Source organism: Bufo bufo, chromosome 1 (genome assembly GCF_905171765.1).
Source record: "Bufo bufo chromosome 1, aBufBuf1.1, whole genome shotgun sequence".
Taxonomy (NCBI): Eukaryota; Metazoa; Chordata; class Amphibia; order Anura; family Bufonidae; genus Bufo; species Bufo bufo.
The window spans coordinates 431,161,817-431,174,801 of NC_053389.1; the positions used below are offsets into that span (position 1 = coordinate 431,161,817).

Sequence of the window (12,985 nt, forward strand, 5' to 3'; positions counted from 1 at the left end):
CTTTACAGAACTGTTTCAGTTCAGCAATATTCTTGGGATGTCTGGTGTGATTCGCTTTCTTGAGGTCATGCCACAGCATCTCAATCGGGTTGAGGTCAGGACTATGACTGGGCCACTCCAGAAGGCGTATTTTCTTCTGTTTAAGCCATTCTGTTGTTGATTTACTTCTATGCTTTGGGTCGTTGTCCTGTTGCAACACCCATCTTCTGTTGAGCTTCAGCTGGTGGACAGATGGCCTTAAGTTCTCCTGCAAAATGTCTTGATAAACTTGGGAATTCATTTTTCCTTTGATGATAGGAATCCGTCCAGGCCCTGACGCAGCAAAGCAGCCCCAAACCATGATGCCCCCACCACCATACTTCACAGTTGGAATGAGGTTTTGATGTTGGTGTGCTGTGCCTCTTTTTCTCCACACATAGTGTTGTGTGTTTCTTCCAAACAACTCAACTTTGGTTTCATCTGTCCACAGAATATTTTGCCAGTACTGCTGTGGAACATCCAGGTGCTCTTGTGCAAACTGTAAACGTGCAGCAATGTTTTTTTTGGACAGCAGTGGCTTCCTCTGTGGTATCCTCCCATGAAATTCATTCTTGTTTAGTGTTTTACGTATCGTAGATTCGCTAACAGGGATGTTAGCATATGCCAGAGACTTTTGTAAGTCTTTAGCTAACACTCTAGGATTCTTCTTCACCTTATTGAGGGGTCTGCGCTGTGTGCTCTTGCAGTCATCTTTACAGGACAGCCACTCCTAGGAAGAGTAGCAGCAGTGCTGAACTTTCTCCATTTATAGACAATTTGTCTTACCGTGGACTGATAAACAGCAAGTCTTTTGGAGATACTTTTATAACCCTTTCCAGCTTTATGCAAGTCAACAATTCTTAATCGTAGGTCTTTTGAGAGCTCTTTTGTGCGAGGCATCATTCACATCAGGCAATGCTTCTTGTGAAAAGCAAACCCAGAACTGGTGTGTGATTTTTTATAGGGCAGGGCAGCTGTAACCAACACCTCCAATCTCATGTCATTGATTGGACTCCAGTTGGCTGACACCTCCCTCCAATTAGCTCTTGGATATGTCATTAGTCTAGGGGTTCACATACTTTTTCCACCTTCACTGTGAATGTTTACCTGGTGTGTTCAATAAAAACATGGTAACATTTAATTCTTTGTGTGTTATTAGTTTAAGCAGACTGTGATTGTCTATTGTTGTGACTTAGATGAAGCTCAGATCACATTTTATGACCAATTTGTGCAGAAATCCATATCATTCCAAAGGGTTCACATACTTTTTCTTGCAACTGTATATATATATATATATATATATATATATATATATAATGTTTTTTTTTTATAAAACCCCTTCAAAATCAACTTTGCATCCTAGGACATTGTCCCCTTGGATTTCAGAGGGTTCCATGACCAGAAAGCTTAATTATATCCTGCTCCTGCATTCTTCAAAGCTGTGTGTTTTCATTTTCACATGATCTAAAGTATAGCTGTGCATTATCTCACCTTATTTAGGTTAATATTGATGTTGAAACTTTGACCATCTCCTTCCACTTGCCATACCCAAACCCTGCAGGACAGGTCACATGTGCTGAGACTGAAGCGCTCTAGTGTGAAAGTGCAGTGAAGATTCCCATGCACTCCATTCCAGATATGATAGAATGGGATCTCCTGTATAAAGACATTTAATTGTTATGAGCAGTCATATAGATATTATTCTTATTGTGCATTGACAGATCCAACCTTATTCATTGACAGATCCAACCTTAATAATGGCCTCCTGACATAACATTATTTCAGTTATTTAGTGATTACCTGATTCACTCTCTAGCACAACATTTAGGACATGTCATAGAATTATGAATGGGGGGAATAACAACTCTCATTTTTTCATAACTCCTATACATCACAATGGAGCAGGACTGTAATCATGGCCTGTTTTTGTTAGTAACTGGCTTATTCCAGAGTTAGTAGGGCATGTTTTTCCGCAAGATCTTGGTAAAGAGTGTCTGTGGCTTATAGTCCAAAGTCAGAGGACCTAGCAGCTCTAGAGCCCCCCCCCCCCACTAACCACTTCCTTAATGATCCGGTAGAGTGCCCATATAACAATATGCCAGATCATTGCTTTCTGCTTCTCAAGGCAGTCTCCTACCTCTGCTGTGCTGACTTCTCTATGGACGGCTCCCTCTGCCTCTCCTGCTCGCACTCAGCTATTCCTGACATTTATCATTGCAACAGGTATTAAACATTCTATTTAGTGCTGCCGAAGCAGTCAGAGCAGATTCCTCAGTAAATTCTCTGGCATTAAAACACTGTGTGAGATGTCTGCAGTGTTGAAAGTGACAGGATGATTGACTGTAAGCTACAAGGAAAGCATGTAAATCCACAATCTCATAACAGACCCTCCTTTTGACTGCTCATAGTTGTGAGAAATGAGTATTTAAAAGCAGTGAGCAGTGCTTCCATTGACACTCTCTCTCAGTAAGATTGACAGGACCAGGTATCTTTGCTGTTCCTATGCCTGGCCCTGAAGTCTCACACATGTGCCAGCACAGTGAAGATCTCAGATCAGTCCTCCTCCAGAGAGAGGAAGATGTGAACCAGTGCTCCAAGAGGCTAAGCCAGCCCCTCGGTGCTCCAAGCACCTCAATTACATAAAAATAAGCATTTCTCTGCATCAGTAATATGGATGGCAGAGCAATAAGGCTCCTTTCAGTCACCAGTATGCATGGTTTAATAGGGCTGATCATGGTGACAGATGGTCTATAAGGCTATGGTCACATGTTCAGAAACAAGCAAGGTTGCCATGTACACGGAGGAACGCTTTGTGTTCCGACATGCGCGGTAGCGTTTGATGGACGCCAACCGGTAGCTGAGAGTGTGCCGTGACCTTCCGCCATGATAACTTCTTTGAGGTAAGATCATAGGTGCAATCATTAACTATGGAAAGTAAGCATTGAGATTTCTGCCCAATGGGATAGTCTTTTGGACAGCAGGTATCTACCCACACATTGATGATTGGAGTGGACTGTTGGGGGGCGGTATGTGTGTTTTACTATTTATTTGTGAAATTAATTGATTTGTATTGTATGCTTGACAAAGGCTGAGGACAGCCGAAACATTGCATTGTCTGGTTGCACATATGCTTTGAAGTATCCATAATAAAGGAGATCGTTGGAGATGCTGCTGTAACACCTTCTTTTTTTCAAATGTTCAGAATTCTGTCGGATTTAGGTCTGTGAAGGTTCTCATTTATCCAGGTCATGGTATATCTGTAAAGAATAAATCAAGGCAACTGGACTTACTGTAGATTTCTTGAAAACGTTTCACTAGTTCTTCCAACGAGCTTTCTCAATTCTGAATTGAGAAAGCTCGTTGGAAGAACGAGTGAAACGTTTTCAAGAAATCTACAGTAAGTCCAGTTGCCTTGATTTATTCTTTACAGATATGTCAGGATTTAGGTGCGGTTTCGTTCTGCTGATATTCTGCCGGCTATGCATGCGAAAGGGGATATTTTATAGGGTTATAAATCGTTGCAGGAAAAGGAACAGACTCCAGACTATAAAATCCACAGCGTGTTCATTATTGGTGCTGATTCCACATGGAATTGAAGAAATCTGAGTTTCTGCCACACATTTCTGTTGCAGAAATCCACATAGCATTTGTGTATGACAAATCCGTGTCATGTGAACATGGCCTGGACCATAGTGAAACTGAAGTAGAGGCAAAGGAGTGTAAACGCTTAAACCATTTCTCAGATTAATGTTTATTGCATATACTACCAATTGTCATTAATCATATTTATTGTGCTGAAATGTTGTATAGCATAGCAAGATGCCAAATATACCTGGTAGCTAGCCAAGAGTTTGCTCTTCCACATGGTGCTGTGCATATCGTGCACAGAAAGGCGCAGATTGTGATAACTATCCTTAAAATGTAAGATCCGTGGCTCGTCTAACATCTGCCCCCCCTGTTGTTTCTCCAGCTGTATGACCTCCTGTGGAAAAAATGCAGACAATTATAAAGAGACAAAACATGTTGTACATGATTAATGCATATGAAGAAAATGGTCGCGTAGCATCTCTGCATTAGTACAGCTACATGAACTCAATTCTTTGCTTGTGCAGGCATTTTGCATCCATCAAAAACAGTTTCATATATTAAGTGGTGCTTACATCTGTTTGTTTGTGAGCTTCCTGTGTTTGTAGAGGGTTATTGACCCTACGGTGGCGTCTAGCTACCATCCTTGAGGGTACAAATGCTTGCTTGGGCACAGCTGGCTTTTTTACACAGCTGATGAACAATCTTGAGTTGATGAGAACAAAGTTCAAGTGAGAACTCTCTAAAGAGACCAACAATGCACATCCTGATAGACGTCTGTAACCATTCTTCAGGAATAAGTGGTTTCTTCACAAATTTATAAACAATGAGGGATAGCAAAGTACTACTGAGATTGTATGGATTCATCATAAGGCATTACATCAAGGAGAAATGCAGTTGAGCATTAAGAAAACTGGCCTCTACCTGATACTTGCCATGCACATGCAATCAGGGTTGTAACTTTAGGGAGTGCGAAGGTCTCAGCTAAAGAAGACACTTGTATTATAAATAACAGAGGGGTTGACGGCCAATGCCACTGTTCAGTTGAATTGGGGTTGAGGATTTTCAAGTTATATCTCGGAGCATAACTAATATGCTTATTTTTCCAGCGACTGCGGCATATTTACTAGCCCTGTCTTATATTTAGACTAAGGATGAGTGAATCAGTTCTACTGGTTTGGTCTCTCTCTCATCAGTCTGTGTCTGAACTGAAAAATTGAAAATAATATTAAAACATTCTAATTCTAATTCTAAAGGGAGCAGGAGGTGCAGGCAAATTATGCCACTGGGGTATCCATGTATCATCCTTGGCATCCAAAGTTTCAAGGTTAAGCTCCTTCTTCAGATTCCTAGGACAGATGTTAGTCATCTGAAGAAAAAGCCTAACCACGAAACCCATCATTATTGGACTGTCTTCTGTAATAAAGTCTTTCTCTATTGTCAAATTTTTGGTGCTGCTACCCGGTACCCTTTGGCAGTTTTACTGTACTCACTAATATTTAGACACATTCTTCGAACTTTACACCATGTATTGATTGGCTTACATTGTGCCAAAATTTTGTGCCAAATTGTAGTAAACTTTTGGCATACATAGCAGCATCTTAAGCCAGGTCCCTTTTCCCATGAATCCACACCCTTTTCCCCTGAGCCAGGCACCACTGGCTCAAAGTATCTTAGTGTCATAAGCATGTACGCCATTTCCCCCCCTATCAGATGATATGTTCTGCTTCTAAATATCTTAAAGCATTTAAAAGTTTAATAAAGAAGTCACATTTCATGCCTGAAATCAGGGTCGCCAACTGTCCAGAAATTGCTGGACAGTCCGTGAAAATTAGCGTCTGTGAAACAAATTGTTCTGTCTATAATTTTTTTGATACTTGTCAACAAGTCGGGCTCCCTTCAGTCTGATATTCATGTCCTATCCTGAGGATAAGTCATCAATATTAAGCCACCGCACAACCCCATTAACCTATTTTAGGCCTACCCACAACAATTATTACAGAATGATAATGTGGAAACATGGCAGCATACCCAGAATACAATAAAAAAAAAAAACACATACACATACCCATATTACAATACAGCCTATATAATGTATTAATTGGCTAAATTATGTCTCCATAATTATTTTTTCTCTTTATCTTCTGTATAAGTTACGGTATACATTTGGATTCAATATGTTGGAGTCTGGACAATGTATTTGCTAAGTTTTAGAACTCTTTTAATAAGGCCAATAGTTTGACTTTGCTTCCTAAATCCTACGATTCTCACATAATTCTCCTGAGCACTTACATAGGCCATCTCCCTCAATGAAGCAAGTAATGAATTATAGTATTACATCATGTTTTATGTGCTCCATAATCAACAGTCTCCTGTCATTACAGTCAGTGAACCACATCCGGGCTTTAATAGCTATGGTTTATGTGTGGCTTTCTCCTCTCACTCACCTTCATGGCATCTTGTGTGTCAGGAATGCAGTAGACTCGCAAACTGTACTCCAGACTTGTGCAGGAGGTGGGGGCAAAGAGCAGCAGCTTTAGGCGCTTTGTGGCTGACATGCTGAGGGACTCTCCCACCAGAGCGAAGCGTCCTAGCTGCTCCGTGAACAGGTAACAGCTGTGGGACTCCAGGTGACAGTAAAACTGGTGCGACGGACTCCCACCATCCAGTTGTAAGACATCCTGTTAAAAATAAGTCATAGAAACAGGATCAAAGGACCATGTTCCAGATCTTTTAAAATGAAGCTGTAAACAAACTGTTTTTAACAGTCTGACCCCTCCAGTGCCACCATGGGAATGAAGACTTCCAGTTCGTGGCCTCAAAGGGCAAGTGCTGTTCATGTACAGGAATGCATCTGGCCTCAACGGTCACATACAGCTTATACACACTTGACTGCTGAGGCCATTGACTGTAGCAGTCAGTTTCGATAAATCTCCCCCATAGTGTTTAAGGAGTGCTTTGCCTCAACGGTCAAATACCAATCATGCACACCTGACTGCTGAGGCCATTGGGGGAGATTTATCAAACTGGCTGCAACCAATCAAATTCCGCCTTTAATTTTTCAAACGAGTTCTGAAAAATTAAAGGCGGAATCTAATTGGTTGCTTCGGGGCAGTTTTCCTTTACACCAGTTTGATAAATCTATCCCATTTGATTGCAGAGATCTAATGAAAATGAACGGGATGTCATCATTTTTCATCACATGGAATGGCATGTGATCACTTCTGGATGGAAGGGATGAAACCAATGATGCTGTAATAGGTATAGGATTTAAAGGGAACCTGTCACCGGGATTTTGTGTATAGAGCTGAGGACAAGGGTTGCTAGATGGCCGCTAGCACATCCGCAATACCCAGTCCCCATAGCTCTGTGTGCTTTTATTGTGTAAAAAAACAAGTTGATACATATGCAAATTAACCTGAGATGAGTCCTGTCCCTGACTCATCTCACGTACAGAACTCATCTCAGGTTAATTTGCATATGTATCAAATGTTTTTTTTTTTTACATAATAAAAGCACACAGAGCTATGGGGACTGGGTATTGCGGATGTGCTAGCGGCCATCTAGCAACCCATGTCCTCAGCTCTATACACAAAATCCCGGTGACAGGTTCCATTTAAGGAGTGCTCTGCCTAACAACAAAGGAGTATCTCAGGAAGTCTACATAGTAGTGGACTATCCCTGAGATGGGATAGCTCCTAAGTATGGTTGTGCTACCACGCAGCTTAGAGGAAGCAGTGCCTATACCAGTGTGAATTTGTTCAGAATCTCTGCACTCACTGAAAAAAAACATCAACTATAGTAATACATGAAAGTGGAGCTTTTCATTAAGGTATCACATTACACAAAACAAAGAGACTGTGTGTGGGGGAAGGGTGTAAATTCAACTATTTCATGTTAGAGATTTAGAGCACTTATCAGTCTTTTCAGTGAAATCTGAGTTTTAAAATCCTAAGCACACCAATGCAGGCTTACTAATACTGTCTTAAATTTAGAGAACAGAAAACTAGATGAATCAGGCAGAAACTGCAGCAAAATTACAGCATGCTGCACACAATGAGAGATATTTATGGAAGCTCTTTACGGCACTATCGTGACATAAAAAAAGTCACAGATTATGGCGCATGCGTGCACCATCATTTGCGACCTTTTAAGCTTCTCTCAGCACTTTTTCAAAAGGGGGCACGCTTAGTGGGAGGGTGTGGCTTCATGGGAGGGGTGTGGCTTCATGTTACCCGCCACATTTAGGCTGCTTTCACACTAGTGTTAATATTTTCCGGTATTGAGATCCATCATAGGGTCTCAATACCGGAAAAAAACGCTTCCATTTTGTCCCCATTCATTGTCAATGGGGGCAAAACGTAGCTGAACAGAATGGAGTGCTCCAAAATAGCATTCTGTTCTGTTCTCATCCTAGAGAGAAAACCGCAGCATGCTGTGGTTTGCTTTACGTCCATCATGACCCCCAATGCAAGTCAATGGGGACGGATCCGTTTTCTCTGACACAATCTGACTCAATAGAAAACTGATCCTGTCCCCATTGTCTTTCAGTGGAGTTCATGACGGATCCGTCTTGGGTAGTTAAAGATAATACAACCGGATCTGTTCTAACGGATGCAGATGGTTGTATTATAAGTAACAGAAGCATTTTTGTTGAACCCTGCCGGATACAGAAAAAACGCTAGTGTGAAAGTAGCCTTACTATAACTTCCCCAGAAAGTGGCGAAATCTATATTGAAGCTACACTCCTGGCGCACAGCAGGGCAGAGACGCGACTAATTTGTTAAGAAACTTCTGCCTCTTAATAAATTAGCACATCTCATGCCAGTGTGGGGAGATCAAGACTGACATATTGATTGCGCTAGTCTTGATAAATGCCCCTCATTATGTGATACAGTTGGTGCATCTTGCTGATATGTTAGTCACTTTTCCCTTCTTTTCAAAACTGTGTCCAAACACATAATAAATCTAGCACATGCCAGATACAGCAATTTTTTTGGCAACATTTGAAACATAATTCTGGGGTGTTTGTTTAGTAAATCTCCCCCATTGTGCTGTGAGACAAGTGGGATCTGAAAACAATTTGCCAGTTTTCAAGTCAAGAAGCAGATGATTGATCACAGTATTAAGGCTGAGAGAATATGGGAAGCTCACCCAGGTCTTGGGAAAATCGGTGGTGGTATTCCAGAAGGATAAAAAAAATGTTTAGGCCCCTATCACACGAGCGAGTATTCCGCGCGGGTGCAATGCGTGATGCGAACGCATGGCGCCCGCACGGAATCTGGACCCATTCATTTCAATGGGGATGTGTACATGTGCGTTGGTTTTCACGCATCACTTGTGCGTTGCGTGAAAATCGCAGCATGTTCTATATTCTGCGGTTTTCACGCAAAGCTGGCCCCATAGAAGTAAATGGAGCTGCAAGTGCGGATGCGATGCGTTTTTCACTGATGAAGGGGTGCAGACTCCCCGAAACGCGTCTGGTGTTAAGGAGAGAAGCGTCCACCTAATCTTTTGGATTTCCGTTGCATGGCCATGCGATAAGAAGTTATAAAGGAGAAAATATTTACATAAAACCGCTCTACTATACAGACTACGGATCTGACTAAGGTACCACCATTGCCTGTTCATCCCGCGATAGTACGACGTCATCAGTACGGACGGCTGACGCTAGACGCCGAAGCAGCCGGCGCTGCTCGCCTCTCGTGGAAGATTCTGAACGCGGCAGCGGGGAGCGGACATCAGGAACCAGGTAGGAACCTTTTTCTCCGAGTGAAGTAGTTGCAGGCATACTATCCGGAGCGGCTGTACCTTTATCTATGAACCGGAAGGAGTGTAATATTATTTATAAATAACCACGGAGCACTATATGGGACATTGAATCCACCATATTGGTTTAAGACTTTTTGCAAACTGTCCGTGATAACTACTTTTCTGAGAAGCGGTCTGCGGTCTTACAGGGTCCACTTGTGGCCTTTTACTCTGGACACTTTTTCGTGGTACTACAGTACCAGGAGCAACTTGAATGCTATAATGGTTTACTGATTGTGTTATTTATCCCTTGTCAGTGTATACATCGGTACCGATCAATTTTAGTGTTTTTTATGTATCAATTTTATTATATGTTGTGATTGGATCCATCAGGTCCTATTAAATATCGTATTGATCCCAATATCCTGTGGTCCGAGTGTTGAGAGTGCTCACTCCCCTTCTTTGGTATTTATCTGTTTTTGGGGCTGGGCACCCAAGTTGAGTTAGCAGCACCCATCATAGCCGCCAATTGTGAGCCAACCACTTATTCACATTTCTACTCTGGTTGCTAAGAGATGTGTTTGTAAACATTCAGTTTTTTATCACGCGCGTGCAAAACGCATCAAAACGCATTGCACCCTCGCGATAAAAACTGAACAACTGAAAGTGATGGCAGGCAAAACTGAATGACTTTGCCTGCGAAATCACGCATTTTTCACTGAACGCATTCGCAACGCATCCGGACCTAATCCGGACAACCTCGTCTGCAAGGGGCCTTAGGGCTCATGCACATGACCGCACCGTGTTTTGCAATCCGCAAGAAAACAGAGATGCCATCCGTGTGCGTTCCAAAATTTCATGATATTTTAGCGAATATTTGGACGAATATTCGGCATATATTTGCGGATTCGAGAATTCGTGATCTCCAGTCATTATTTTCTTGAATGTGAAAATCGGCAATCGGAAAATTCGCGATCAACACTACTTCCTAAAGTCAAAGATATTGCAGCCTTCTCATTGGCCCTAAAGCAAGAAGCAGTGAGGGATCAAGGGTACTGATAAAAAAAAATCGAGAATTGCAGCGTCCCACTACGTTTGTGTGGGCACAGCTTAAAAGTACTTTTTGATCTCAACAATTTGCATTGTACAGTATGGTATAAACTTTGCATTTGTCTAGCTGCAAAATCCCTGTTAACAGGCCTATTAGGTGCAATTTATACATCCCACTACTAGATGGGGATAAAGTTCAGGTCCTATATATATCCAGGTCAGGCTAGTGCGACAGATCAGATGAGGCAGATAAGAGTGGAGTTTAGTTGAGACCACAGGTCAGTGTGAAGATCAGTGAGTAGATTAACACTGAGAGAGTGAAAAGGTGCAGATCCAGCACTTCAGCTCTGAAAATAAGTTATTAGTCCAGAAAGGCACAAGAGAAAAGGACAAATTCAAATTCATCCATAAAGGATAAAAGCCATAAACCAGGCATAAAGGACCTTGGGATATTTTAGGTGAAGGATACCAATAGCCTCCGGCAACCTCACCAGAAGTTCCACTAACATTGAAGTAACCCACTGCTCCAAAACCAAGAAACCTAAAAAGCCTAAAACAGGTGGATTTGCAGAATTAACTCTGTACCATCTAGAGACTGCATATTTGTACTGCTGCAACCAAAAGACATCCAAAGTAAAAGTTGTGAGTTGCTTCTTACCACTGTCTACCTCATTTTTACTACCTATGGTTTGTACCACCATTAACGGTACTGGCGCAACGACAAAAACCATCAAGGGACTCAGCCCGCAACAAGCACCCTAAGCACCCCTAACATCAAGGGCACCTCAACCACCATCTTGGCTGATGCTTCCCTACCACAGAGCGTGCCCGGAGGATTTCGTGCTGTCCACCTCAACACTGTGCTGCCAGCCCAGGAGGCTTCTGCTAACCGTGAGTAAACTGATGAACTTTGTGTTATATGATTCGGCCCCTCATCAGTCCACCGTGCACCTCACGTGTTGCCCCTGCGACTGGCTTGGCTGCAGAATATTCTCGATTACGAAGATACGAAGATATTCTAGATATTCGCGAATTCTCGAAGTGCCAATATTCCCGATAAAATTTGAGATTAGAATATTCGCGATCAACACTATTTACAATCAGCAAAATATAAGTACAGGAAAGGTTTCGTAAAGTGACATTTTTTTTTCTGATCATAGATTTTTGTTCTATTTCCTGAACATGATTACTGGGCTGCCATCTTGTCAGAGCTGTTCTTAACAGCATTTAGAGATATGCTTTACAGCAGTCACCATGGCTATAGACACAATGGACAGGAGGGGACCCTCATTGACTTCTATTGGAGAGTTTTCTAGGCATGCTCTGTGATCTGTGCAGAGGTCAGGAGGGAGTAGATAAGATATGATATCACCTATTGTCCAATGGGGCATCCTGTGTTATATACTGTAAATATAGGTGATATATGTCATTATAATCCTGCTATAATGAGATACAGATAACTGCGATAAAATGCTCTGTACACACCTAAAAATGAGGCCAGTGCAAAAACTGCAAAGTTTATAATTTTTTATTTAACTAACTAGATGTTATTCTTATTTTTCCAGATCAATATCACAAAAAAATCTTTAAAAGTAAATTTAAATATAAAGCTGAGTGTATGTGTGTGTGTATGTATGTCCGCTATAGGAATCCGCACCGTCACATTTACAATCACGAAATTGGGCACACAGGTACATCAGGTGTCCAGGAAGGGTTTTAGACCAGGTCTAGCTCTTTAGCACTACTGTTCCTGAGATATTCCCCAAAAATGCATTAGCCATAAAAGCCTGCAGTCACATGTCCCTTATCAGCCAATAGGAAGCTCACAGGCCCTTAGTCTCCACATACACACAGTTTTACACAGGTTTACATACCAACTCAGCCATTTGTCTTCACTGCTGTAGTCAGCTTTAAAGGGGCAGGGCGCTGTGGGATGACACTGTTAAGGGAGCGGAGTGCTGTGGAGGTCACAGTTAAGTGGGCAGGTAGGGTGGCCTCAAAAGACGGACTTAAAAACTCCACCCCCAGGTCCCACTAAGCAACACTTCCGACCCGGTTAGGACACCCCCCCCCTCTCACTACGCAGCTGACGGGGATTCAAAAAATGAAGGTAAAAATCAACTTCTGTCAGCTGCAGGGTTGGGAGCGAGGGTAACTTTCTCCCTGCAGCTCACGCTCAGACAGCACAGTGCTGCTGTCTGAGAGTGAGTAGTTCAAAAGGACATCCCTGTGTCCATGCAGGCCCTGTGCCGGATGGAGGACAGGGAGTATGAAAGCTAAAACCGGACCTCTGGCCACCCTAGGCGCAGGCTGCTGTGGAGGGTCACAGTTAAGGGGACGGTCCGCTATGGAGTCAGTGTTAAGGGCAGATTGCTGTAGTGGCTACTATTAAGGGGGCAGGGTGTTATGGAAATCACTGTTAAGGAGAACGGGGTACTGTGGAGGTCACCAATAAAGTGCGGCTGCTGTGGAGGTCACTGTTAAAAAGGGGCAGGCCACTGTGGGAGGTCACTGTTAAGGAGGCGGGATGCTGTGGAGGTCACTGTTAAACAGGCAAGCACTGTGGAGGTATCTGTTAAGG

The 12,985-nt window shown here is 42.5% G+C and overlaps 1 protein-coding gene across 1 annotated transcript in view; it reads right to left on the reverse strand.

Moving 5' to 3' along the window:
• Positions 1 to 12,985, reverse strand: part of UNC5A (unc-5 netrin receptor A) — a 526,348-nt gene that overhangs the window by 31,681 nt on the left and 481,682 nt on the right. Inside the window, exons 11-13 of the mRNA XM_040406692.1 lie at positions 6,051 to 6,284; positions 3,851 to 4,000; positions 1,510 to 1,674 (exon numbers count right to left, since the gene is read on the reverse strand). Of these exons, the coding sequence (XP_040262626.1) occupies positions 1,510 to 1,674; positions 3,851 to 4,000; positions 6,051 to 6,284 (549 nt within the window). The remainder of the gene's footprint in view (positions 1 to 1,509; positions 1,675 to 3,850; positions 4,001 to 6,050; positions 6,285 to 12,985) is intronic.